The following is a 27,943-nucleotide window of genomic DNA, read 5'->3' as shown; positions in this document are numbered from 1 at the left end:
GTTAGGCAAGAATAATAGTGAGTTTTGTGCATCTGTTTTGTTAACGCACTTGATAAGACTGAAAACTGAATGTGTGAAGTGGCTATAGACTAAACTTTCATGAAGTGAGCAGTACTGTTTATTAATAAACCCTTCTGTTATGACAGATCAAGTTCACAGTGTACCTATAGCACAAATGGGAAACTACCAGGAATATCTAAAACAAATACCTTCTCCACTTAGAGAGCTTGATCCTGATCAACCCCGAAGGCTTCATACTTTCGGCAATCCATTCAAATTGGACAAAAAGGTGACTTACCTGTAAAGGTTTCTTTTAAACGGGTGGTGTGAATGTGCACAATGCAGATTAGACCATTCAAAGAGTAGTGCAGTGGAGAAACTTTGAAGTATTGGAAATGCACTACTCACAAAAAGCATTTTAGATGTCTTTCCATCACTAGTATCCAATGAAGCTTTTTTTACTCAGAAAACCATTATTATGTCTCTAAATTGTATTTTAAGTGAAATGCCTTTGTCACTGTAGTACAGGTAATACCTGATCATGTCTCCTTTACCAGCCTTACCCATAAAAAGCTTCCTGTTATGTTGAGTGTGCACCTTCCCTTTTGTTCAAATATGTCTTGCAGTTGACCAAATTACCTATGTCCTTTAGAGCTCTTCTTTGCAATGTTTGTGTTGGTTTGCAATTACTGAAAAGTTTGACAGCATGCTCTGTTGTTCTACTTGGCAAACTGTTGGATAAGGGCCTTAAGCATGTTGATTTAGTCTAGGAAGGATTTGACTGACTTTTGAGAATTCATTGCATAATGGCATGTTGTACACAGTTCCCTTCTACGTGGTAAACATCACGATAACATCAAAGCATTTGTGGTGTTTTATTTTAGGTGGTTAGTGTAAAGTTTGATTTCTCTGCATTTCTTACAGGGAATGATGATAGATGAAGCAGATGAATTTGTATCAGGACCTCAGAATAAACATAAAAGACCAGGAGAACCAAGTATGCAAGGGATTCCAAAAAGACGACGTTGTATGTCCCCCCTGCTCAGAGGTCGACCTCAGACTCCTCCGATTGTGAATAACCACATTGGAGGAAAAGGGCCGCCCACACCAGTCACGCAAGCACAGCCTGACCATGTTAAACCTATTCCTCTTCACAAAAGTAAGTGAATCTTCACCTTTAGCGTTTGCTTTTTAATTCATGCCAAAGAAAGTTTTGTGTAGGAATACTCTTGGCTGTCAAATGCAGCAATTTTACATCTCAGTTTTGATGACACTTAAGTGTTCATCTGAGATTAATTATGGAAAGAGTTAAATGTAGTCCTTCAGAGAGAAGTCTTTCATATGAATTTCCCCATATAAACAAAGTATTTCCTGTATTAAATGAGATGTGTAAACAGTCAGAAGGATGTTCTACTGTTGCTTGGGAATTCAGATGCTCCAGAAGCATCACAACATGAAGTTAAATTGAATTTTGCTGTAGTGAATTCACTTTCCTTAGCAGGGAGCTGAAGTGTTGTGTGACAGTCTGTCCATCACTCTAGTAAACTTTGCCAGTTCAGTTTAATGAAGACAAGCATGTCATAAAAGCAAATTTTACAGGTGCCTTTTCTTTTGTTGGCAATCCATACAGCAATTTCTCTTCTCGTATAAAGAATATACCTGTGATTTCTTTTTGAAGCCATCCATTGCCAGGAGACACAGTAATGCTGTCAGCGTTACAGTCCACTAACGCCTTCTCTTGTGCCCAGCATGCACATGACTTACAAGCTGGAGCATAGCTTTTACTAAAGTTAATTATGAGCTGACTCGTTGACTTGTATCAGATGAAGAGTGTGAAACTGGCAAGTGTAATCTTTGTTTTTCAGTGTCAGAAACAAATAATGAGGTTACAGTGGATGATGTGGTAGAGAATCATGTTACAGACCCACTTTCACCAGATGTTTTCCCAAATACCATGGATTCAGAGTTTTCCATGCCACCGTCTCCCTTCAATGCATTGGATCGACCAGCAGCTAATACAGACAATGCAGGCCATGAACCTTTAGGGAGTAACTTGAATGTTGATGGATTTCTGGAAAATCATGAGGAATCAGGTAACAAAGAACAAAGTACTGAAGAGAACTTGCCCGTGTCTTCACCCAGCAAAAGGAAAAAAAATGTGCATTGCAGAAGTTCCAGAGAAGTGAATATAGAGCTAAGAGCACAAATCATGAAAGAAATCCGAAAACCAGGAAGGAGTAAGTATAAAAATTCTCTTTCAGATGATTGTTGTGAGAGCTACTTAAAATAGTATTGTTAGATCACTATTCTAGAAACATACTGAACCATGAGACTGAAGCAAAATCTAGAGCTACAAAGGTTAATTTTAAGAGCTCTGCCAAGAAATTCCTGGATGAGTGTTTAAAATACTGTTATACCTATCAAAGTTCATGGAAGTCATGCTTTTTGTTATCAGTGTTAGAATCCACTTATTAGGTGTTCCAGTACTATACTACGCTGCAGAATCCTGGGGGTTTTTGAATGCTCATGTTTATTAACAGTATATTGTTACAGGCCTGGTTGATGGGAGTGATATCCTATAATCCTTCACATGCTAAAGGAAATCTATTGCATTTCACATGGATTTCACTCAGATCTATTAAACAGATCTTTGTATAGGCATCTCTTAAGTAACTGTGGTTTTACTCTTCTCTTTAAGAATATGAAAGAATCTTCTTTTTACTGAAGCATGTACAAGGAAGCTTACAAACCAGACTGATCTTTTTACAAAATGTTATTAAAGAAGCTTCAAGGTTAGTAACTGAAATGCATTAACCTTAGAAAACTTCACCCTGTGCTGCCATGTGTAATTGCTTGATAATCATGCAGGTTGTTGGGTCGGTTTTGTTGTGTGGGTTTTTTTTTTCCTGTGTGTTTGTGTTTTTTTAACCTGCCACACAATGTTTTGCACTGGAAGTAAATAATTCCCTAGAAAAAATACAATCCCATAAACCTCATGATGATGTTTACACAACCTTACCTTTTTGGCTGAGATTTTGTCTTTGTGTTAGCTGCTGTAACTGCCGAGTCGCCACAAATGCAGATGGACAAGGGTATATAAAGAGAAGATAATGCTAGGAAGTGGCTGAGGCTTTGCAGTTCAGGTGTGAGTGTACTGCTCATTTGAAAAACCTGACAGAACTGCACATTGCTGTGCATTAAACATTCAGAAAGAGTTGAAATTTGTTATTCTACATCAGCTCAAAGTCTTGGCCTCAGAATAGTTCTAAGATCCATTTATGCTTCATAAAGGCATGTCTCTGCTCTTCAGATTTATTTCCTTCTGATGTGTTGCAGTCCAGTCTGTGGATGCAGGAACAGGAGCTGGTTTATCACTGGGGGCTTGCTTAGGATTTAAGCCCTGTGTTGTCAGAGCAGGTAGAAAATGCCCCTTAGACTGACTCTACTTGCTCATCCTTCTACATGTTTGCTGCATGGAAAGAGCAAAAACATGTAATTATGATTGGAAGCAGTCATGTTCCTGTTGAACTAATAATTCTTACTTGGATTATAACTCTAACTGTCACTTCAAGACTTACTTCAGAAGCATCAAAGAATAGTTGGTTTTATTTGTTCTTGAATCTGTTATTATAGTAGTCAGCTTTTTCCCCTGTGGCGTTATTGAACGCCCTTCATGACTAAAGTAGTAATTTTTGGCTAAAGCTATGTTGAGCCTTGAAGGTATACTGAACACTGGATATTCATACAACTCTTCTAGCTTCCTACACTCAGCACAATAGAACATGTAGATTTATACAGATCATGCTCTTCCTATAGCACCAATTACTGTACTTCTGCATCATCTGTCTATATATTACTTGTTAGAGTTGTTCCATAGCCTATGCTTCCTCGCTGTCTCAGCACTAGAAAACAATACTGTTGCTCGTGAACTCTGTGGCAGCCCTGACTGGGGTTGAAGTATTTGTACATGTAAAATAATGCTCTCTCTAATTCTCATTTTTGTTGCACAGCCTGCTTCATTTATCTTGAGTTGATTATTTCCATACAAAATCCAGCAGTGGTTGAGTATTGCTGTTGGATGCATCAAAATTAAATTTTGTTTCCCACCTTTGTCAACAGGTTTTTTGTATCTAGTGATGGAAAAGGTTGGCAGTTCTGTTTCCATTGTTAAACTTAGGTTTTTATTGGTTTGAGTGTTAGAACATCTTAATCTCTCTATTTCCTGGGTTATATTTTTGTAGTGTGGTCATTTTATTGAGCTCCACACAACCTCTTTGCAGTTGCCTGCTTCTTGCCTTACACAGGCAATCTCTTGCATCTAACCAAAGTTCCCTGCTCCCTGCAGGAAACATCTCTAGGCTCGCCAGAGCTGTCAAGACAGTCTTGTTTTGTTAACTGATAGGTGGCCTTTGCAGTGACATGGAATGTAACTCAGACTTGAGCAGGCATCTCCAAGGAGCTCTGACTCTGAACACAGATTTCAGAAAGCTCTTGAGCATTTCAGCAACTAAGTATGTACTTGAAAATGGTCCCCATTCAATTCTGGGAGTTAATGTACTAGAGAATCGTGGGGGGAGAGGAAAGTTTCTAAAACAGTCTGCAGATTTTAGCTTCCCTTGGAAACCAACTGCTCCACAGTTCATCTTCTGATAGCAGAGGAGCTGTTACTATTCAGAGGCAGAAATCAAGGGCAGATAGATAATGGATACTTTTTTCCAGTCAGTCATGAGAAGATTGAGGAGCTACAACATACCAGTTTGAAATCCTTAGTTCTAAGACTTGATTAGAATAGAAATGGTTAGTGAAACTCCTTTGGTTCAGCCTGGGTGGGTAGCATTAGTGCTCATAACGAGTCCTTACTGAACATGAGGCATGATTTCCCAATAGATGACTATAATTTTTGGGCCCACAAAATGAAAAGTTACTTAGGAAATGACTAAAAGAAATTAGCTGATGTAGTGGGGAGGTTTTCAGTATTTCTGGATTTGGCAGAGAAATCATTAATGATTTTAGGACTAAGCAACTCATTATTCTCAGCTGAACAATGTAGAGCAAAAGCTGAAAAAAAAACACAGACCAACATTCTTCAAATCAGTCAACCTCTCAGTATGAGAAATTCAGTTCCCTTCTATTTTTTCTCTAAATGAAGAGCTTTAAGCTGCTAACACACATAGCAAGGCTTAAAGTATATGCTTAGACAATGTTGAGCAATACCCACTTGTGATATAGTGTTGGCATGAATTGATACAACCACTCTCAAAATCATGACATTTTAAGCTCAATAGCTAGAACTGCTCAAGGAAGTTAGATTGAGATTACTAATGTTTCTAGCAGAGTGAACAGTTAAACTGAAGTCAATGTATAATTCTCTTAATGTGGTAAACTGTTTCTGTTGCCTTGAAAAAGGACTTTCAGTGAGATGTCCTGAAGAGCTTGACATAGTCCAAGGTAAACCTGAATTCCTGTGCCACAGTAATGTGAAAATAGTTAGTGTGTTTTTTCCCCACCTTCTACCAGGTATTAAGTTTTTAGAACACCTGCTATTAACTTGTACAACTGCTTCAGCAGGCCTTGAAAGTATTCTGGACAGTAACATTGCCCAGTCCTTTGCACACAGAATATGGACATGGTAAATTTTCACTAGGATTGTGTTACAGTAAAGCACATTAAGTAATTTGACTTTTACTAGAGGGAATGAGAATGAATAATTTTGTTTCCCAGGTTAATGCTTTTCAACAAGCAGGGAGCAGTTGTGAAAGCAGTGAGGAAAAGTGGAGGGGAAGCTGTACTTGAAGTGTGTGGGGGGTGTTGTGAGGTTATTGAGGAGCACTGAGAAGTCCATGGGTAAGGGCCTCCAGCACTGGTATTTCACAAGATAGCGAGTGGTTGGGAACGGGAACTGGTTTCCTCACAATCAAATGGAGGTCAGTGTTTGGGGAACTGGGGCATGTGCTGTGTGAGCAAAAACATGGACTGGGAGGCCTGGCTGGGACTCTGGGGACTCTTTCTGGGGTTTAGTAAGGTCATAGGACTGATCTCAGTAAGGAATTCAGAGTAGTACTGAGTTGAGAAAGTGTCATCTTTTCACTGCTGCTTACCTTTGAGTATGCGTATGGCTGCTGAAACATCAGTCAGAAGTGGCTTCTCAGATGCATAAATGTCATAAGGAGGAGGGATAAGTGGAAACAGCAAGAAGCTGTGTGCATTGAGTCTAAGCAAAGGTGACAGAGCGGTCTGCTGCTCAGATTTGCAGTTGCTATGGAGTAGAACTGCTGAGACTCCAGGTATGGATTACATCTGTATTTTCTCTCATTTCTCAGACTTAGTTTGCATTGTTACCAGGAGATCTGCACCGTGCAATGGTTATTCCTTCGCCAGTGCAAACCTCGCTATTTTGAATTCACTGTGAAGGCACCCAAATAATCACAAGAAGCTATTGCCAGCTTTAGGCTTACAGCTTTTCTGGCCTTCACTTTATTTCTTCAGAATTTTACTTTTGGAAACAGGAAACAGCTCCCTTCCCCTGGCTTTGTGTGACATTCAGCAACAGTCTAGAATAGACTATGCTAAGCAGAGTTTTGTGTCCTTTCACTAAATAGAAAAGCCAGTTTACTGAGCTTTAGGAGAGCACATACGTGTGTGAGGTGTATCTGTTACATCCTTATGCACTAGGCCTGCAATAACAACTGAGGCTTCGGGGTTCAGTAGTAAGTTTTGTGACTAATGTTTCATTACTGTATTACTGAATGCTCCCATTGTTGTGCTTTCTTTTAAATACAGGTTTAAAAAACGAATGCTGATAGAACAGCTTGAGAGTTTTCTGGAAGAAATCCATCGCAGATCCAATCAGGTCAACCATATCAACAGCAGCTAAGGAGCACTGCACACAAGAGAAAGCCACAGCAGGGCACTGCTGTCCTCATTGCATTCGTTTTTGACATGCACTCTTCTCTCAAGTTCATGTACCTGGAAGAATGAGAAGCTGCTCTATAAAATGATGAGAAAAGTATCCATCATCTTTTTTTCCCTTCTGTTATTTTTATAATGTGAAAAATATTACAAGACCATTTTTATTTAAAACTAAATGGAGAACTTCTTGCTTGTCATGGACTTAAGTGTCACTTTCCCTCAGGTTCTACTTTTCTTATTCCAGCCTCCAAAACTATCACCTCTTAAGGTTGAACTTTGCCAAAAAGTTGCTTTGTAATTTTGGAGAAACAAATAAAAAAGCACATACATTAAACAAGATAATGTTTTGTATATACAGTTATTTTGGATATTTTATTGTAAGTTGTATAAATGTATTTTGAAAAATATTTAAGAAAAGCACTTTTGTTATTCCATCAATAAAAGCTCTATTTTAATCTTTGTCTAGGATTGCATATAGTTTTTATTGGAGTGGTTCATTTTGCCTTCCGTTTCCACAGCTTATCTGTTTCAGTGTCAGAGCACGGGGAGCAGTGTTTAGTGTCGCTGGATACTCTTCTTACCAGAGCAGGAGCGAAGGGAAGCTGATGCTGAAGCGCGACTATGGTAGGATGATGCCTTCAGTATTTGGTGACTAGCATAACAAACTGATGTCCTGTTTGCACATCCACAGCAATGCAAACCCTACAGTTTTATGAGAATACAGTGTAGTAAAGCAGGGGTCAGTAGCCTTTGAGGAATAGTGCGCAGGGATTTTGTGTCACGGTATTTTACATGTTTGCAAAGGCGGGGCCAGAAGATACTGCTGCTTGGACACACACTATCACAGTGCGTTATTGGCCACGTCTTCTTTCTCTGCCAGATGTTCCTAGCTTCTGAAAAATCTCTAATCTGCTTTGAGGAGTGAGTGGTTTGTAATCTTCACCCAAAATCTTTATGGGCCTGGGACATTTGTGCCATCAGTTGCTGAATCTTGTACCATAACAGTCACTGTATCCCAGCTTTAGCCACATTGTTCATTTGAAGCTGCTGAGCTAGGTGGCAAAACCCATTCCATTTTTTTTCCTCAAATGTTTATGTGCTTATTATAAGCACCACAACTACAGCAGAGAATTTCTAAATGGCTGTTAAGATTCCATCAGTACAGACAAAGTTACAATGGAGTGGCAGACTCACTCTTGCCAAAGTCATACTGCTTAAAATAGTGTTTTAATAAATATATGTGATGTGGCCTTTAGTTTCATTGAAGGAAAGCTCACCATAGGAGGAACAGAAGTGTATTTGTCTAGTGTTTATTATGAAGGATTTGTAACTCTTCCTATAAAGAGCACTGAACCTGTAAATGAGAACAAAATACCGTTTCAGTTTGGGACCACATTTTCAAAGCATAGTATAGTTTAAAATCATAAGCATGGAACGAGCAGATTTATGATCATTCTTTACTTGTATGGAAAAATCTACTGCAATTGTATGCTTGCCTTGAACATTTCTGTATTAAGAACAAAAAAGACTTTCCAAATATTTGGTAGACCAAACTAGAAATATGCCAAAACCTGAGACTTTTCCCAAGTGGTTGGCTAAAGAATCACTTTTAAACTGAGCAAAACAGAGCCTAAGTTCATTCTTTTGTGTTGATATTGTTACAGGATTATTACATCCCCTTGAACCAAATCACTGCCTCGGATGCATTGAGTTTGTGGTCCAGTTGTTTGTACTGCTGTTGCCTTGCCTGCCCTTCAAAGGGAATGTGTTCAAACTGAAGTTCAAATCTTAAAACCACACATTTTTTCAGTTCTTTCAGGCAGAATCTCACTATTTTGAGTCTTGGAAAATATAATTTCTGCTATTCCTAGGAGACTGATGCAATGAAGACTTTTGGTTTGCATAAAGATTCATTGTGAACTTTATGTGGATAGTATGTTTTAAGTACCTTTAGTTAGATTAATAGAAGTTATTAAAAGTAGATCTTGTTTACCCTTTTCATGCCTGAATAATAACTTCATTCACTGACTCTTGAACAAACCAAATGTTCTCAGGTTTCATTTTTTGCATTAAAATACTTGTATTACAGAAGTGCAATTCTGTAGTACATTTGATAGTTGAGGGTTTATATTTTATGCTTCATGTGACTGTCCTGTTTTACAGTCTGTTTTCCTTCCTACCTGTATGATTTATCATATACTGTAAAGAGCAGTTTATTAACTGGAGTTTGTTTGTTCTCAGGCTCTTCTTGTCGGTCAGCATTTAGTGTTTGGGGTTTTTTTCCCCATTTTTAGTTCTTAATTTAACAACTAAACAGTTTTATTCACTGAATGCTAATAATTGCCAATGCGTACTTAAAACACACAACCCAAAGAGCCTTTTGTTCAGAAGAAACGATAGAGGTTTCTGAAGCAGAGTGTTCCATGTGCAGGTGTTTTCTAAGAAGCAGTGTGTGTTGCTCAGAAGCAGATAAGGAAAACTCTTCTTTTTTGGTTCTCTTGCCAGGCCCAGTGTTTTACTGAACCCTGTAAATGGCTGCAAGTACCCAGGAAATCTAAACAGATGTGACCCTAGTCATGGGAGAAACTTGATGGTTTGAAGGACTTTTAGGAAGGTATTGAAGGTACAGATTTATGGCTCTGCTGCGAATTCTTAAGTTGTTGGAAGTGGCCTGATGCTTCAGAGAAGCAAACACTTGCCAAATGGTGTGTAAAGCAATTCTTATCACTGCCAACAGGTTACATGGTCTTCTTGAGTAACTCCTGTGATTATACATCTAAAATGAGATACACATAGCACAGTTCAGAAGCTAGACTACTGTAATGCTTCACTCTCAGGCATGCACTGCAATTTTACTTACCTGTGGGGCTGGGCGAGCTCATTTGCAAGAAGGAGGTGTCAATTGAAAAAAAGAATTGTGTGTTTTGACAATTTCTTGCAAAAATGAAGGTACAAATTAAGCTTTTTTTGTAGAGCTGAGCTACCTGGTTGCATACAGTGAATATCCATGGCTTCTGATAACCTGCATGTCTCATGAGGATACTAAGTAATGAGGAGTTCAAATGTGTGCAGCTATGCCCTCAAAATATTGGTGTTTGGCATACAAGGGAAGAGGAGCTTGCCTCTGCATACTCTTAACTGCATCTGGGCAAAAGCTTTTTAGTCTTCAGAATTTCTCAGCTAGCCTCCTAGAAACTGCTGAGGTAGGAATTAACAACCAGAATTTCAGGCCTCAGAGTCCTGGTGCCTGTTTGTAGTGGGCCATCTGCATAGACGTGAAAAAAATTCACTTGTAGAACAAGATCTAAATTTTAACTTCCTCAGCTATTAATAGAGCTTAGCCAGCCTGTTTGTAACTTGAACTGCTCTGTGGTGGTCAGTTCCTAATCCTGGGGCATTTAAGACCTGTAAGATCTTTCTAGTGCCTCTAATTACTTTTTGAGCACATACTGTACATATTTATATCCCAGAGGCTAACCTGGTTTCCCTGACTTCTGTTACCATCAGGCAGTCTTTTAAAAGAAATTAAATATGTTCTTTGTGCTTTAAAAAGCCTAAACTCAGTGTATTTGTGGTTGGAATTTCCTGGACTAAAGAATGGCACCTTGTCTACAAAGAAGCTGGTACTGATCCCAGTGTTATTTGGGAAGGATTCTGCTACTGAAATGGAGAGCACCTGTACCTGTGTTAGCTTGCCTCAGGAGGAACGTGAAGGGCCTGTCTGCTTTGAAAATAGGCGTTCGAGATCTTTTTAGCAGTACCATTGCTGTAATGCAAGAAAGAAAACATTAGTACAGTGTGTCCACTTTCAGTCCCTCTCCCACACTGTACTCAGTGTCTGATGCTTGGCACCTTGACTTTTCAGTTGCTTCTCTGCTGCTGAGCTCCACCTGGCTTTGCATTTCAAAGGTAATTCAGGTTTTTTTTATTGTTACCACAGCCTTAACTGCTGCAGTCATAGCATGCTGCTGCCTGACCAGTTAGCTAAGTCTATTCTGGAAAAAAAAGTCAGCTAGGCATGAGTGTAATCCCTTGAAGTGGCAGACAAACAGCAAACAAACATCTGTGTCATCCTGGAATTTGTCTATCAGAGCTCTGAACAAAAGCTGAATGTTCTCAGTCTCAGTTTATGACTGTGTGTGACTGACTTTCCTCTCATAGTGGATTAAAAGTCTCTAAGAATTATGATGGGTCAGCTATTATTGAAATACATCTTGATTAAATATTCTTCCCTGTGGCTATATTGTATTGAGAGTAGACTGTAAAAGAAAATCCTGAAATTCCAGATTATTCTTTATGGAACAATGGAACTCAATAAAGAATTTAAGATTCAGTAAAACTAGTTTGAGTAACACTTTCAGTGCTCCTAAAAAAATTGTCTGCTTCAGATTTCAAGCCACCATGTCGCTAGATCCAGAGCTTTTAAAGTAAACAAACACAATGTATCTTAAAATCAGCTGCTCAGCTTGGTCTGACTGGAGTTAGGGGAAATTTTGGCATTGGTTTCAATGGGATAAAGGTGTGATATCTGCTACTAAGTCCTTGGTATGTAACTGAAGATGCTAAAAGCTTCTTTTGTTTGGGAACTGGCAGAAAAATTACTAGAGATATTAATGTCCCAGTAGAGATCAGAGTTGTCATGAAAGTTAAAGCTGGTAGCTGTGCAGAAATATTAATTCAGTTGTGTCATGTTTTCACTGTACACCCACATAGGTACAGCGTGTGTCTGACTCCAAGTCATAGAAGAATCCTACACTACATGATCTGTGCCCAGATTCCTTTCAGCATCATGACTGTGGGATGTCTGCAATGAGTGGCCTAACATCATGAGCAAAGCAATGAAATGCATCTTGCCCTGAGCCGCAGTCAAGAACCACCAGCATTTGCTGTGTGTACATGTAGCACATCCACGGTCAGCACAGTCCAGGGAAGCAGGAAGGTGAGGTGTGCTTAATGATCATGCTTCTGCTGTGCTAATGCTTAAACAGCTTGAGGACAAGTTCAGCTTCTCCAGAGAAGCACAAAACCGGCAGTAATGCCTACTTAATCCACACAGGGATTTAGGGCTGCCATTGCCTTTCACATTGATTTGTAGCATCTCTGGAGTGCCTGAGTCATATACAGGGAACAAAAAAGCAGGAGTTGTTTTTGGCAAGGCTTATATGACAGCCCCATCCCAGAAAGAAAAGTAAAATGTTTTGCACAGGTCAGTAATTTTTGTGCCCCTGTTTTATGACAGTTTTGATGATTTCTATTGAGAGATCCCTTGTTTATTGACCTTCTAGTCATCCTCACTCATCCAGCCCTGGCTGCTCACATTTCTGTTAGCAGAAACCACTGCGTGTGAAAGTCACACTTCAAAGCAGGTCAGAAACAAACCTGTCTTCAAGAAGACAACACCTTTCTCTTATTGCCCTGAGTGCTGTCAGAGATCATCCTTGAAAAAAAACAACCATGTAACAGCTAAGGAGCAACAGACAAAATGTTAGTGAAGTTTGGGTGTTCTTTAATTTGCATTTTTTGCTTTTATGATCTGAGCAAACAGATTTCATCTACAGAAAAAGTGGTTTGTGTTTTTTAAATAAATGGATTTTCCCTGTGCTGGATTTTTCTTGAACCTTTCAATGTTGGTCTGAGACAAAAAGATAGAGTTTGTTATGAACAATTGCAAAGGTGAAACAGAAGTGTGTTTAAAAACTAAGACTTACTATAGGCACATGTTTAAATGGTAGCCTATTTTCTTTTTTTAAATAGAAGATTAGTAGTTATTTCTGTAGTGGTAAGCTGTGGAAGTAAGAAGTCTGTGCATTTGATTTACCTGTAGATCCTGATGCTTTTGTACCATCTTCTGTTATTTCAATCTCTGCTTTGTGAATAGCTTCTGAAATATAAAGACTATCTTGCTCTGAAAAAAACCAACAAACCACACCCCCAAAAACATAGGACAGTTAATATTAGTAGCTAATTGTGTGAATAGTTTTTTGTTTGTTTTAAATTCAGAATGGTTTTACCTTTTTTTCCTGCAGAATCTAAGGTTCATGTGTCTGGCTGAAATACTTAAGAGTTAACTAATTCAGTGACTCATCGCTCTCTAAAACTACCTGAAAGGACATTGTGGAGAGGTTGGTGCTGGTCTCTTCTCACAGCTAATTAGTGATAGAACAAGCGGGAATGGCTTCAAGCTTTGGCTGGGTAGATTTAGACTGTGGACATAAGGAAAATATTTTCACAGCAGGACTGGTCAGGTATTGGAACAGGCTGCCCGTGGAGGTGGTGGAGTCACCCGTCCTGAATGTGTTTAAAATTCATTTGGATGTGGTGCTTGGGGATGTGGTTTAAGGTGAACCATGTAGAGTAAGGCTGTCAGTTGGACTTGATGATCACGAGGGTCTTTTCCAGTCTGAATGTTTCTGTGATTCTGTGGCTGACACTGAACTATTCTAAAGATTGGCCAGGCCGAAAAGTTCCAGTCCCTTGGCATTTAGCCAGAGCAGCAGTACCTGCATCCCTACTCGATGCTGTTGGACAAAGGTGTGTATGCCTGGTCTCTGTTCTATTCCAGGAAAAAACCCCAACCAACCAAACCACTACAAAACACAAAACCAAACCAAACAAAGGACAAAAAAGTGATTTCTGAAATACTACTCTTAGGATGTAGAAGTGTGAACTGTGCTTTAAAGTTCTGCAGAGAAAGGGATAGAATCAGTCCCTAAGTCCCAGGTCTTCTGAATCAGTCAAATATAAGAGCCTCCAGCTGTTGGGTCACCAATAAGTTTTTATCCAGTCAGACCTCTCACCTGAAATGCCTCTGAAATCAGCAGCGCTGGGATCAAATGCGTCTCTAATTCCCAAGGCAGAAAAAACTGTCTTTAGGTCAAAAAGGCTCTGCACACTGAACCTGAAATTAATACGATAGAGCTTGTTCAATGCAGGATTTGTACTGTCATAGAGCTAAAAGTGGAACAGACAGCATTTATTTCAAGCCTCTGCATTTCATCCATTTCTGTATGAACCAAATGTGTGTCATCTGATTAAGTGCAATACTTTGCAATAAAGCAGCTCCTCTTCACCTAAGTTCACCTCCATCTACTGCAATCAGACTGCCTCTCACAAACTCTACGTTTTTTGCAAGTGTTTTTGATAATCTTTTTGGCTGTAGCAAAGCCACTGCTGAAATATTTGCTGAAGGTTTACTTTGAGAAAAAGAATATTAACGTACAAATGGCTTTTCAGTGTTTCACTGACTTGAGGAATGGCTTGTAGGAGCTGTGGAATGAAGGCCTTCCTTGCTGGTCCACATAACAGGTACATGCCACAAAAGGCATGCCTGATTCCTCCTGGTATGCAATTTCATTTGAATGGACGATAGAAGACACTTCCAGAATATGTCTATTTGCTAACAACAGAGAATGACTGATGTAGAAAACAGGTGGCTGAAACTTGCTTTGTGCTCAGAGAGATGGATCTTAGTGGTAGGGGGCCCCAAGTTCTTTGTAGAATGTTTTTGTTGTGTGCTAACAAAATGTGAAAATCAGCCACTGCATTTTTTTGAGGTTATATATTTCTCCTTTCTTAGGCAAAGAGAAATGGAGCATTCAGAAAGGCCAGGAGTGTTTCTCTCTTTCAGATCCTTAAAGGATGGTCAAACCCTAAACAAATGTTAACTAAAAGCTATAGGATCAGCTGCAATACTTGGGATTTAAAACAGCATGGGGCATACCAGAAAGTTTTGGCATTCCCAGCTCACATCTCCATGGCTTAAGGAGGTGTGGGAGCTTTTCTTATCGTGTGATGAGAATTTGATTTTGCCTCACATATTGCTTGTATCAGCACTATTACACAGAATTCTGACAACTGAAGTAGCAAAGCTGTCTTGGACTGCCAACATTGCTTACCTGGGAAGAAAAATGTCCATCTTTGTTCTCTTTAAGCTATTGGCCCAGAGTGTTATGCTTTTGGGAGAAAGGTGAGACTCAATCTGGGATAAAGATGTTCTTTTGTGGCTGGGAAGCACTAGAAACATGCTGAGTTTCTCTCCTAGGTAGGGCAACTCAACCACACTGAAATTCTCAAGAGCTGCAGTCTGGAACTGGCCTGTGAGTGGGCAAATACAGATCTTACTTCATTGTTCAAATGAGAGGGAAAAAACCCAAACCAACACCCCAAGCATGCCAGATGATTCTGAACCCCAGTGATGCGACATAAAGATTTGTCTAGTGCATGGGCTCTTGCAGTCAGTTCATTTTTTTTCTTAACATACAAGAGTAGCTCATCTGAATGTGTCAAAATAGAGAAACAAATCTGTATATACGTTAGCAAAAACATGCCAGTGGCAGTACTTCACCAGATCACAGGAGGTTTGGGGTTGGAAGGGACCCAAAGAGACAAGTCCAACCCCCCTGCCAGGGCAGGACCATAATCTAGCTCAGGTCACAGAGGAATGCATCCAGATGGGTCTTGAAAGTCTCCAGAGAAGGAAACTCCATAGCCTGTCCGGGGAGCCTGTTCCAGTGCTCTGTGAGCCTTCCAGTACAGAAGTTCCCCCTTGTGTTGAGGCGGAGGCTCCTGTGCTAGTGGTGTCTCACGAGAGGAGGGATGCTTTTTTGCGTAGCAGCTGCTCTCGTTGCTCAGAGTTCTACAAACATCACTGAGACAATGACAGCAACCTCACAGTGCCTGTTCCTTCCCTCAGCACTTGTTCTTTAAGTTTACCATTTTGCCTGTGATTTCCTTTCACTAAGAATTAACTACTGAAAGGCATTCCCAAAACAAAATGAGGAGTGTCACACTGAATTAACCGAGACCTGCTTTACCTCACGTTTCTGTCGTTCCTGCCTACATGAGGCAATAAACTAATGCGGCTTGTGCTTGCTTAAGCACCACGTTTCTTATGTTTGAAGGTGCAGGCCTAAAACATATCAATATCAGATAAAGGTTTTAAAAACTAGTCTCAAAAGTAAGGGCTTCTAACTTAGAGCTGGTTATGCAGCTCTTTGTCATAGCTGTTTAAATGCACTGGTTTAATTCTGTATTTCAACGAACAGTTAGTCCAGGCATTGCTAATGGACTCTTATACAGAGCAGATTCACTTAGCACACTCTTGCTTTCTATTTTTTTTTGTCTGTTAATCCAATGGATAGCATTTGGAGACACTCATCAGTAGTTAAGAGGCCAGGAGTTAAATACAAGTTGCAAACAAGTAACTTTGCCATTACTGCAGGCCATCCAAAATACTTATCTGCGCTCTCTTCACCTAGCTGTAGTGGTTGTATCCTCAAAGATATTCACACTTTGTGAGTGGGTGATTTTAAATAACAGAATACAGAGAACTTGTGCTTATAATACCTAAATGTTGCCCAAGAAATGTCACTGTACGATGTCTCAAATTTATTCTGCTAGATTAAATCTTTAAGTTTTAGATTATCCCTCCCACCATACAACGTGGAGGGGGAGGCTAGAGCACCTCTCCTGTGAGGACAGAGCTGGGGCTCTTCAGCCTGGAGAAGAGAAGGCTTCGAGGAGACCTTGTAGTAGCCTTCCAGTATCTGAAAGGGGCTTACAGGAAGGCTGGGGAGGGACTATTTGCGAGGTCTTGTAATGACAGGCTGAGGAGTAATGGAGTTAAACTGGCAGAGGGGAGATTTAAACTGGATGTTAAGAAGAAGTTCTTTACAGCGAGGGTGGTGAAACGCTGGAAAAGGTTGCCCAGGGAGATTGTGGCTGCTCCCTCCCTGGACGTGTTCAAGGCCAGGCTGGATGAGGCCTTGAGCGACCTGTTCTAGTGGGAGGTGTCCCTGCCTATGGTGAGGGGTTGGAACTGGATGAGCTTTGTGGTCCCTTCCAACCTAAACCATTCTATGAACTGCACCGTTAAAAACACTTCCCAGCACATGGATTGCTTTGTCCAGAAAAGACCTGATTTGTAATGGGCACCCAGCGAAGATTAATGTTTGTAGTGCACTGAGTGGTTTAATCTGTGAGCATGCTGATATTTTGAAGTCAGCATGTTCTGCACAAAGGTTATACAGATCTTAGTCGTTAATTAGAAGGAAAATCAAAGGCTTGAGATTATTGAGTCAGAATGTTTAGCATTCCTAACTTGAACTGCTTTTGAGTATCCCATAAGAGTTATATATATGCTAAATGAGTATTCAAATATAGTTAACAAATTGCTTGCAAAAATGAGTATGTAAAATAACTGCAGTGCTTATAACATTTGTGTAAATAGCAATGCTGGCATTTTCTTGGAGCAGTGTTAACTGTCCCCAGGCTGATTTGTTTTGTGTGTTTGTGTTAAAAGGATAAACAACATTGTAAATGTTGAGATCAGCAACAGGCCACAGCTGATCTTTCTTGCTCTGTGTTTCAATCCTGATAGCAGGCAGCTGCTATGATTTGATAATGATGGAAAGTCTTCACGTATCTGTTTTGCTATAGCCAATCTGCTTTTTGTATTCATTTCAAACTAATTTGTTAGAAATGTCTCTAGGATTTCTAGTGATAAAGCCTGAACTGGCTCTATCAAACCTGACAATCAGCAAACTTTCAATGATCTGTCTCATTTCAGCTATCCCCAAAAGCCTATCCAGCTGCAGAGAGGTCACACATTTCAGAGCAGATGAAAAGCTGATTCAGGTATTTTGATTAACTTTCTTCTTCTGTGCAAATATTTAAGGTTCCAGCTACTTAAGGCTGATGGGCTGGAGGTCTTTTGTTTAAGTAGATGACCAGACAGGCCCAAGTAACCATTTCACATCAAGTTTGCAAGGGCTCAGAAGTAAATATATGGCCAGTTTGCAGCTCAGCTGTTGAATTTCTGATCACTGGTCATCTCTCAAGCTCTCTGCTTGTGTAAACACTGGCAGCCCTCCTGAGTCTGGTTGTTTTAGAACACTCATTTCACTGTTTCACCTTACTAAAAGAAGTTTGGAGAAAACAGCTGATAGGTATTTGTTAGTGATGCTGAACAAATAGCTATGTGCTAGTGAAGCTACTCTGGATTTTAAAAGTAGCATAGCCCTTGCAGTGAGCTGGTGATATAAAATCAGGTTGCTGAAAAGGTCACAAGGTGTAGTAGTGGCCTGTGTTGCTCAGTGGGAAGGATGATAAAATGTAATGGAAAGAGAAACTTTGGGACTTAGTGCCATGGTCTAGTTGACTGGACAGGGGTGGGTGATAGGTTGGGCTGGATGATCTTGGAGGTCTTTTCCAACCTGGTTGATTCTATGATTCTATGACTTCTGAGTGAAGTCAATAAACTTAACGAAAAGTTCAGATGCAGAGTGAGTGGGAATGTTCGAAGTCAGAAGTGTGAAGCACTCAGAAGCTGGCCATCCCAGCAGGAGGAATAATTGTGGTGTACCCACCACAGATGCTGCAGCAAAAACAAGCGTGGAAAAAATGATAACCAGGTATAGAATTAAGAGGACAACTGCCTGCCTGATGTGAATATTTCACAGAAAAGGAAAGTGCTTTAACCATATAAACAAGAGGACAAGGAGGGAAGAATGATGCTGCTGGACACTGCAAATTACTTTTTTTCCTTCAGATTAATTCCAGTTATTTGCTAGAACTCATGGGATAGCAATACTCTAATGATATAGCAAAGGATAACAGTAAAGCTCAAAATGCAACAAGCCAAGTTGAAAGTTGCAGTCCCAGATGGAACAGAGGTTACCAATGGCTTTCTAAAGTATTGTCGACACTCAAGACTTCAATGAAAGCCAAACCGTGATGTTACCATGGTTAGTGGAGTGTTGGTAATCAACTGACAGTTCAAAACCACAACTAAATGTGTACCTGTGGAGATTTCCCTCCCCTTGATATACCTATACATCAATGGGAAAAAAGATGGCGAAAGAAGAAAGTGTCCAGATAGGGTCAGCTCTAAGTAACTACCCCCAGCTGATTCTGTAGTGCAGCACACAAGGTATTTTTAGCAAGTCATGGAAATTCTAGGAGAATGTTATCAACCATAGGCACAGCCTCATTATGTGCATTCTTGGTCACTTATTTGCAGACAGGACCGAACTGAATTGGACAACTGCAGAAAAAGACTGGTAGAGAATTGGAGTTTCTCTTCTTTTTGAAGAGATTAGAAGTGACTGGCATCTTCATCTTACCTAACAGGAAATTGAAAGGCAGCTTGGTGCATGGCAAATATATTGTAAAGTAAGTATTTAAGCTGCTGAAAAATTATTTTACTGACCTGATGCTATGAGAGAGAAGTTGGCCTTGGAAGAAATTAGGTTTGGAATTAGGGAGGCTTTCATCCAAGGGCAGTCCTGAAATTTAGGGTAGCAAGGAGCTTTTTTGTATTTAGAGATTGTAGAGCGAAGTGGAAGAGTTCCTGGTGGCAGAAAATTAAGCTGACAGCAGCACGAGTTCTGTGAGTAACCCACACACTCCAAACTTTTGAAAGGAGCATGCACTATATTCACACAGTATCCAAACAAATACTAGATCTGTATCATGCTGAGAGCATCCACTGACTTGCTGTAAGTGCCATAAAAATGTATCAACTCTTTGTTGCAGAATTTGGCCCTGAAGATTTGCAGTTTTATCCTTAAAGCCTTGGAGAAAGCCACAGACAGGGAGGGATGGGTGTGCAACGCTGATGCTCCCAGTGGTGCTCACCTCATTCTGGTGCTCACACACTCAAGAACTAACAGTGATCAGGTGATGAAGGGCATGCAAAATTTTTAACCACCACACAAATGAAATCAGTAGGAGCTTGATCTCGTTTGAGTCTTAACTGCCTCTCTCTCATGGGTTCAGACATGCTTCCTAGGGCTCTCCCTTCTTAAGCAGCTTTAAGTAACATGCTCTCTGTTATTGCAGAGGACATTGTATACAAAGGTCCCTCCAGTCTCTCTTGTGCCCTTCTCCTGGCATGTTAACTTGGTGCTTTTGGGTTGTTTGCTATAGCTGCAATGAAGTGCTGTCTATGAGGAACAGGCCATGGACAATAGGTAGTTTAGGAAGCATTCTGAACCTAGGGTTTGTTTCATGATTATCTGGGATTATAGGGAGTCAATTCAGTCTCCCAGGCAGTCTCTTCAATGAAATTTCATCTGAGACTTCCAGCATCTCAGTGCAGTAGCTGTGGAAATGAAACAAAACTGCTGCCTGTTGTACAGCAGAGCAAATCTAGATCAAAGGCTGTTACCGTAGTTAGCTTCAACTATGTGATGCATTGTGGGCACTTTCAGGGTTGAGCCCTCTGCCGTGGTGAAAGGCAACATCTGGGTGTCTGTAAAGGAGAACGTCTTTTGCCACGTGCTTCTGAAGTACATGGTGCTCACCAGGGCAGCCCGGCTGAGCGGTGACCCAGCGCTCTCCAGCAGCAGGCCATGCACATCCCCATCTGTATGGAAGAAATGTGGGGTGGGGGATATATGCTGTCTTACTCACACAGGCCTAAAGACCAGGTCTGTGTGAGTAATAAAGCAAGTTAGGACAGCTTTCCATCTCCAAGAGGAAGAGGCACCACTTACAACAGCACTGCCAAACCATCTACCTTCCACTCCCCACCTGCACGTGGATTTGCTTGCAATTACCTATTGGTCCGTGTTCTCCCCTGAACCAAGCTCAGCTTAGTCCGTGCCAGGGGATGGAGTTGTGCTAGGGCTGTGGTACTTACTGGGCAGTGTGGCTTACAGCAGCCTGGTGCTCAGCACCATGCCCTTTATCTAACTGGACTTTTGATATGCCCACAGGTATTTTCCAGTGGTTCATCTTTAGCACCAGAATTCCTCATTGAACTAAGTTGTGATTACAGATTGCTTTACTAAACAACTAAGCTAATATCCTAGTTCTTTTGTGTAACTGGCACTTCAACTGCTCCTACTTTGGGTGTCTCAAAGATTTCTGAAAGTATGATCTACTTTCAATTTGATGCTCTCATGAGTACTGCAGTAAGAACTCTGATTTTAGTTCCTACTTTTCTAGCATGAAGCTGGATCATTTGTTGCTGTTCATTTGTTTCATTTTATTTTGTCCTTAATAGCAGCTTTATACATTATGTTTAACATCACTTTACATGTTGATGGCTAAATAAGCACTCAGTAACTTAAGTTGGTGTGACATATTTGGGGCTTATTTGGTCTACTGCTTCTAAGGACTTAGACTTTCAAACATTTTTTCATTAACAGAACTTAATTACTTTTCTTCTTGTGTGGAAAGCAAGTTCACTTTATTTTCCACTTTGACATTTTACACTCATAGTTTGCCTGCTCGGCTTACAACCCTGCCTGTTCCACACAGTAGCGTGAAAGCGTTCAACACAGAGAGCTTGGTCCCTCTGGAGTTTAGCTGCTCCTCATTAAAACTGAAAATACTGCGAAAGATTGCCACTTAAAAACAGGCAGGAGCAAGGCCAAGTGGTTACCAGCTCAACACTGCAAAATTACACTCAGAGATTCAGATCTATTCCTTCTCTTTCCTCACGTTAGAAATGTCTTCAGCACAAGAATTAGATTTTCTAGCTCCCAGCCTTGGTTTGGACAACACAGAGTGGTGTCAGAAAACAACTTCATACTTTGCTAAATGCAGGTTGTCTCATAATTCTAATTGTATGGTGCATTACCTCCAAGGTTATCAGTGAGCCATTCCTGCATCTGAGCTGTGGTTCTGTTGGGATCAGTGAAGTTGCTTTGCTGCAGGCTGCTGTTTGCCCAGCGTGCAGCATGTGCAGCGAAGGTGGGTGAGAGCTGCACACCGGCGTCCATGAAGAGGGAACATGCCAGCTGCACCACCGTGCCTTGGCTGGACTCAGTCATTCCTCTGTACACAGAGTGCAAGAAATACTGCACGCTTTCATCTGCCAAGTGAGAGAGAAGACAGAGTGCAGTTAGTCATGTTCAGGCTCAGGACAGCAGAGGCTACACCAGGGCTCAGGTGCTCTAAACTCCAGTGCTGACACTGATGTCTTCTGGAAGTTAAAACACCCTAACAACAGAGGCACTCTTGACTATAGGTATTCTTGTCAAGCACTACTGTCAAGGATGGTGATGCACTGGGCACAGGAAAGTAGTTTTCACATTGCTGTAGAAAGATATGTCAAGTGGCTGATTTCACATCAGGCTTGCACCTCTGTGCAAACACAGCTCTTACAGTTCTTAACACTCTTTCGGTTTTGGAGCTCTGGGTTCCCATTAGCGAGCTTGGGCATCTCTGTCTGACTGCCTAAGCTGATGATGCTGCAGTACTGCTCTGTCCTCCTGCTGTCATTGATGCCACACACCCCAGGAAACGTACCTCTCTGACTGCTTCAGGTTTGCCTCTGTTACCTTGGCCCTTGTGTCATTTTTTGAAGGATGGTGCCCCAGACTGACCCAGTGTTGCAGATGAGTCCTGACAGTGCCAAGTAGAGCAGATAGGTTGCTTCATATGTGTTACAAGCAACCTTTCTCTTTATACATCCCACAACAGTGCTTGCTTTTTCAAAGCACAATTATATTTCCCCTTTATTCTTCTGTTTTAATTCTCAAGAACTCTCAAACCCCTTCCTAAAAACCTATTCTTTGGCTTATTGTTCCTCAACTTGCATGGCTGATGATTCCTTCTGAATGTAGAAGTCTGCAGCTGTCCGTAATGAATTATGTCCTATTCACTTCAGTTCCCTTTTTGAAGATGGAGGTTGTGTTTCCCCTTTTCCATCTTTGTAGCTTGATCATCTTCAGCAAGATATCTGTGCCTCTTAGCTTTCCAGGATAACCAGGGCCTCTCTGCTTTACCCAGCATAAGAGATACCAGATTTCTGTGTGAAACCTAAGCCATAAATTGCTGTCCACCACCTCCAAAGGGGTTATTTTTTTACCCCTCACATCTCCAGGGTGCTGTACCTGGCTCATGCTCCTCTGCCTTGACCTGAACCTCCAGAGTGCTCTGGGCTACCCTCGGGTATCCAGCTTCCTATGGGCATGGCTGGGCTTTGTCATTTTGGTCCTGCCTGCAAGCTTTGGATTTGACTGCAGGGGAACCTTAGGCAAAGGAAGATGTCACTCATTTTCTCCAGACACCTGCAAGTGTAGGTAATTGTGCTGGTTTGAGGCTAACTGAAATGTTTTCCTGAGAGAAATCCTTAGCTGTGAGAAGAAAAAGAACACCACATACCCTATATCATCCATTCTTCTGCTGAGAAGCGCAACTGGTCAAAATACAGCTCACACACTGCTCAGCTCTCACTTCTGCTTCTGCCTTCTTGCTGGCTGGTCTCTGTGGCTGCCTCTGCCTTAACTCTAACCTGATCTAACCCTTTTTCCTCTAACTTCCTTGCCATCTTTCTGGTTTTGACATCTCACCTCAGATCTCCAGATGTATTGTGTGAGATAGACGTGGGTTGATCTGGTTATTTTTGATGGGAAAGAAAGAGGGAGGCAGGAGGAGAGATTGGGTTGGGAGCCCTCCTGAGGACTCTGTTTCTGGGAGGGGTGTTGTGTTTTTATATTACTTTTAACTTGTCACATACAACTGTATATATTTGAGTATATATGCTTATATATTGTGCTAAGCTGTAAATATGGCCTCATTCTTTAACTTCGAGATGGCTGAGTCTAGTCTGGGTGGTTTTCTGAAGTGTAGAGGGGTGGGTAATTCCCAAACCATCACAGTAGTGCTGGAGGTAAGTCGGGCTAGGTTGCCACCCAGTTAGCTGCCTTCCCAGTGACTAAATGGGGAAGGGTCCATTCTGTCTGGATTAACCTGTCCCAAGCTGAGGGGCAGGGGCAGGATCACTGCGAGCCTCTGGCTGCCAGCCTGGTCCCATCAGGAGACACTGCGTTGGGTTAGATGATTGATGGGGTAAAAAAGGAGTTTCATGTCTACTGATTTCTACCACTCAAGAAAACAGCACATATTTTCTGACCTCCTTCAATAACCTGCAGGAAAACTGATCACCCATGGGAAGTTTGGCATTGTCATTCAGATCTATTACTCTTTAAGGGACAAAATACTGAACTCCTTGAACAGTTGTCATGAAAACTCATACAGCCTGGGTTGTAAAGTACTTCTCAGGTGTTTTGCATTAGTGCAAGAGCTTTGGCAAACTGTCTGGAGGATGTGAGAAATCAAAGGTGATAAATTGGAAGCAGATATTAGCTTGGTATCCTGAGTCTGTAACTTGAGTCACATCAAAGTGCTCAGCTAACCAAAGTCCTGGACTCTGGCTTGGAAAGCAGTTTGCAGTTGCTTTAAAGTGCTCTGTCCTGAATAGGCTAGAGCAGCAAGAGGGCGGCATTCTGAAGCGTGCCATTTTCTCTCTGCTGTCTGGCCAGGCAGCTCTTTATACAGTGCTCTTAATGCTAGAATAAAGGTGAACAACACTTCCAAAGTGTTAAGAGAAGCTTACAAGGCCATGTAAGAAGGGATCCTTCTCTGTGAACACTTCTGTTGTTTTCATCTTGCTGAGGTTTCACCTGCGACCCTTGTTGCTGGTTAAGGCAAACCAACAGAAGTGTTAATGCCAACACCTAACAGAAGGAAGGAATTGTTTCAGGTAAGCGTACACAGAGTTACTCAGCTGATCGGAATTTGGACCTACATGTTCCACTTGCTTGATTAAAACTATTGGAGGAAGCAGCTTCCTTCTTCGTCACTGGAAATATTGCTGCTGTAACCAAAGGCAGTAGAACTCTTCCTCCTTTTTGCATTCACCCATTAGGCGTGCTGAAAGCCACAGCTCATGTGGATTGTGCCACACGCAGCCGAAATGCAGAGAAAATGTCTGCTGGATATGACGAGCCAGACGAGAAGGCAGCACAACAGAGCTAGCAGGTAATTGACAACCTCTGCACTTCTCTTTTTTTGTGGTGTTCAGCTGTGTCTGAATTTCACTGTGCAATATTATTCTTAGGGTTCTTTCTTAGTTACTGAGCCCTTAATGACCAGAAGTGTCAAACAAGCCTCGTATGAATTTGCATTGTTTAAAATTACCCCTCTGAATGTACAGAAGAAGCAAGAGTCTTAGGGGCAAATCTTCATTACATCAGCTGCTGATAGTTCTAGATGCACAGTCCTTGTGTCAGTACATGCAGCTGTGCTTCTAATCAGCCAGAGCTGAGCTAGCTCTTAACTGCTGTGCTGGTTTTGAATATCAATGCTCTACAGAATGGTAATGGTGACCAAGGCAGGTTGCAGCACAAGAAGGTAAAATTCCTGTAGGTTTTATCTTCCATCAAGCTGGAAGTAAGCTTGATGCTAAGAAATAGCACTGTCATCTGTCTGCATAAGCCTTGTATGTAAGCTGCAAATTTTGAAGGCAAGGCAGTCATCTGCTTTTCATGAGCATTATGCTGATAACGTACGATAGTTTCTGGCGCACGAAGGGAGTTGGTAGGGCAATCCAGAGCTAAAATGAAAACAGCAGCCTTGCATTCAGCTGTCTTAATGTTAGATTTAAAGACATCTGCCTTTTCCATATCCCTTCCAGATTCCCAGTGAGTTTTTACTGTAGCCTACTTTCAGGGAAAGATGCAATTGCACCATCCATCTGTTAATGTATATATCTCTTTCTGCCAGTCCCCTTCTAATAACTTTTAATCTCTTTGGACAGTAGTAGTAACATTAGAAAAAGGTGCAAAGTCTGAAAGAGAACTCAGTTGCTAACTGTTTCCTAGGAAAGAATTTAACTGTGCTCTGCATGGCACTTCCTTGCAGAGGACACAGGTGAGGCCAGGACACAGTGGACATGGTGGACCTCTGGGACATCAGGACCACTTTTGCTCTTCATGAAATAGTTTTTCTACATGTAGTTGTATTTTGGTGCAGTAAAAGATTGAGCACTGATTGAGAAATAGTAATGTGTATCACATACTCCCTTGAGTTTCCTTTGTCCAGCTGATACTTGGCTATCAAAGGTGGAGAAAATACTCCACAAAGATACATCTTGCAGTGAGAGAGAAGACAGAAATTTAGTATGATGTGTGCAGTGACTGTCTCCTTAGTGAGGCTGTGAATTTACTGCACAATGTCAGACAAGAAATAGGTTTTTTTAAGCGGTACATTACCATGAACGTTGTATCCTAAGGCATTCTGCAGCTCCGTAAAGGTATTTCCTTGAGCTCCAAACTGCAGCAGCTCCAAAGAAACAGCCACGCTTGCTGGAGAGACTACCAGATTGGTTGTGTTCTCTGCTTCACATAAATGCTGGTAGAGGTTGATGGCAAATTCAGTCTTCAGCTCTTTTAGCTCATCATAGGAGATGCAGTTTCCTTTGGTTAAGCAGCAAGCAGATAGGATGAACACAGAGAAGAAAATGGGCAACATGAAGGTGAGCTGGGAACACTCTCCAGCAGATAATTATACCTGCAATTAATAACAAAGGTATATTTAGAAAAGCAGTAGGCTGAGCTGACAGAGGCACTTGCTCTTCCCATCAGTGTTACTACTTGCAATAGCAATGATTGCTCTTAAAATAGCTGTCCAGATCTACCCCAGATGCGAGGACACGCTGATGACTGACTAACAAGCACTGGATTTTGCAGAGTGCTGTACCCATGTCAGATGGTTGGCTGTTAGAGTGCATGGAGACACAGAACCCCTTGGTTAAAAAATCAGCTGCCTGCACAGCTGATGGGACTCCTTAGTACAGTCTCCAAGCATTAACACCTCCCTTCTGTCCCCAGCAGTAATGGGCTCACAGCTAGCACAACCAGAAGTAAGGCCACCCCTTGTGAGGTGCAGGTATCTAACTCAAGACTCAAGGCTGGGCTTTAGATCCAAGTTTGCAAAAGACTGGCTTCAAATTTCCCCCCAGATATTACTTCCATGAAATTTATTCTAGTGGGGAGGGGGAAAAACAAAGATATATGCAAAAGGCTCTAGTGCTTGCAGGACAAAACCACTGCTGTGGATTTGTATGGGAGATCAAGACCTGGCCAATGCTATCTTAAGAGACACTTAGATTCATATTTAAAGGAATAATGCAAAAGGACAGAGCAGCTTTTTTTCCACGGAATTCTGCCATTGGAACAAGGATATTCTAAAAAACTACTGCACCTCTTTCACTCCAGGATTTCCTACAAATCTTTCTCCATGACCTTTGCTCTAGAGAGCACCTCTAATGCCTCTTATTTACTCACAGTTAGCTCTGTTAAATTGTCTTGCCTTTCTGTGTCCTTCTTGGTGTCTGAGTGGAAGCTGTCTATGTACGTCTTGTCTCCTTTAATAGGTAGTGGAGTAGGGACTAAGTCATGAGACTGCATTTAAAGGGATAGTAGTGATCAGAATCTCTGTCGGCGATGTCTGTACCACTCTGTCCAAATTCCTGTAGGCTACAAGCTCTATGGAGAGCCAGGCAAAGCAGCATGCCACTGACCAGCAAATCCAAGGCAAGGAACAAAAAGGTACACATGGAGATACAGTCAGCAACTTCCTTGCAAGCCCTGCTTGAGCCTCATGAAACTTGTGACCTGCTGGTACTGAGCAAGGCATCTCCTATCTCTCTTCCCACCCCCCTCTTTCTATTATGTGAATTCCATTGATTCCTCTGCCACAAAGGGGACAAGAAGGGGCTCTCTGTGTACCAGGCACACAGCTACTTTCCCCCCCCCCACTTTGAAACCTTATTCAGAAATCCCATGCAATTAAGATGTCTTTATTTGCCTTTTTTTTTCTTTTAATGCCATCCCGAATAGCAAGATTTTCATTCACTCTTTAGTTTCCAGGAGGAAAGAAACAACAAAGACGTGTGTTTGGAGGAGATTGGAACAGGAAACAGTTCCTTTGGACCAAAACCAGAAGACCTGTGCTAGTGACTGCTTTAAAAGCAATTGCAGCATTCCTCAGGTGATAGGATCAAAACCTGTCCATCATATTCACAGCTTCAGCCTCACAGCTTCATGACGGCACCTAAGGCAAGTGAGGTTTTGGCTTTAAAACTGTGTCTAAAACTGCAGCTCATTGATCTTAGTAGAGTTTGACTTGATATCCACTTAGCTACTTTACAGCATCCACACATTCCTGTTGCAACTAATAAGACATGGTGGGTGAAGGTCATCACCACCAGGAAACAGTGTTTAGGTGCTAGCTTTTC

The 27,943-nt window shown here is 41.3% G+C and overlaps 2 protein-coding genes and 1 long non-coding RNA gene across 8 annotated transcripts in view; 2 read left to right on the top strand and 1 right to left on the bottom strand.

Moving 5' to 3' along the window:
• The window catches only part of INTS6 (integrator complex subunit 6), a 44,932-nt gene extending 37,563 nt beyond the window's left edge, over window positions 1-7,369 (top strand). For 5 of the 6 annotated variants that reach the window (XM_064176262.1, XM_064176256.1, XM_064176267.1 and 2 more), the window contains 5 exons: window positions 147-289; window positions 925-1,159; window positions 1,866-2,237; window positions 2,699-2,792; window positions 6,781-7,369. In XM_064176262.1, coding sequence (XP_064032332.1) covers window positions 147-289; window positions 925-1,159; window positions 1,866-2,237; window positions 2,699-2,792; window positions 6,781-6,874 — 938 coding nt within the window. In that variant the 3' untranslated portion in view covers window positions 6,875-7,369. Of the gene's footprint in view, window positions 1-146; window positions 290-924; window positions 1,160-1,865; window positions 2,238-2,698; window positions 2,793-5,406; window positions 6,285-6,780 lie in introns of all 6 variants that reach the window. The other variant, XR_010309063.1, reaches the window with a different exon arrangement.
• A 747-nt stretch (window positions 7,370-8,116) lies between these two features.
• Window positions 8,117-27,113, bottom strand: SERPINE3 (serpin family E member 3). The gene is given in 9 exon segments (XM_064176307.1): window positions 8,117-8,263; window positions 10,592-10,675; window positions 12,728-12,814; window positions 13,707-13,807; window positions 14,805-15,003; window positions 20,078-20,275; window positions 21,497-21,730; window positions 25,917-26,214; window positions 26,991-27,113. Coding segments are annotated over 9 exon segments (1,365 nt in total). The 3' UTR covers window positions 8,117-8,222.
• LOC135192950 (uncharacterized) lies at window positions 8,117-27,758 on the top strand. Its single transcript, XR_010309073.1, has 8 exons — window positions 8,117-10,818; window positions 11,623-11,848; window positions 12,936-13,031; window positions 14,951-15,005; window positions 17,477-17,544; window positions 18,929-19,080; window positions 24,572-24,684; window positions 27,569-27,758. It is a non-coding gene; the product is annotated as an uncharacterized LOC135192950 (long non-coding RNA).
• Window positions 27,759-27,943: the final 185 nt, after the last annotated feature.

Source organism: Pogoniulus pusillus, chromosome 3, assembly GCF_015220805.1.
Source record: "Pogoniulus pusillus isolate bPogPus1 chromosome 3, bPogPus1.pri, whole genome shotgun sequence".
Taxonomy (NCBI): Eukaryota; Metazoa; Chordata; class Aves; order Piciformes; family Lybiidae; genus Pogoniulus; species Pogoniulus pusillus.
Note: the sequence above shows the minus strand (reverse complement) of the source record. Positions and strands in the feature narration are given on the sequence as shown.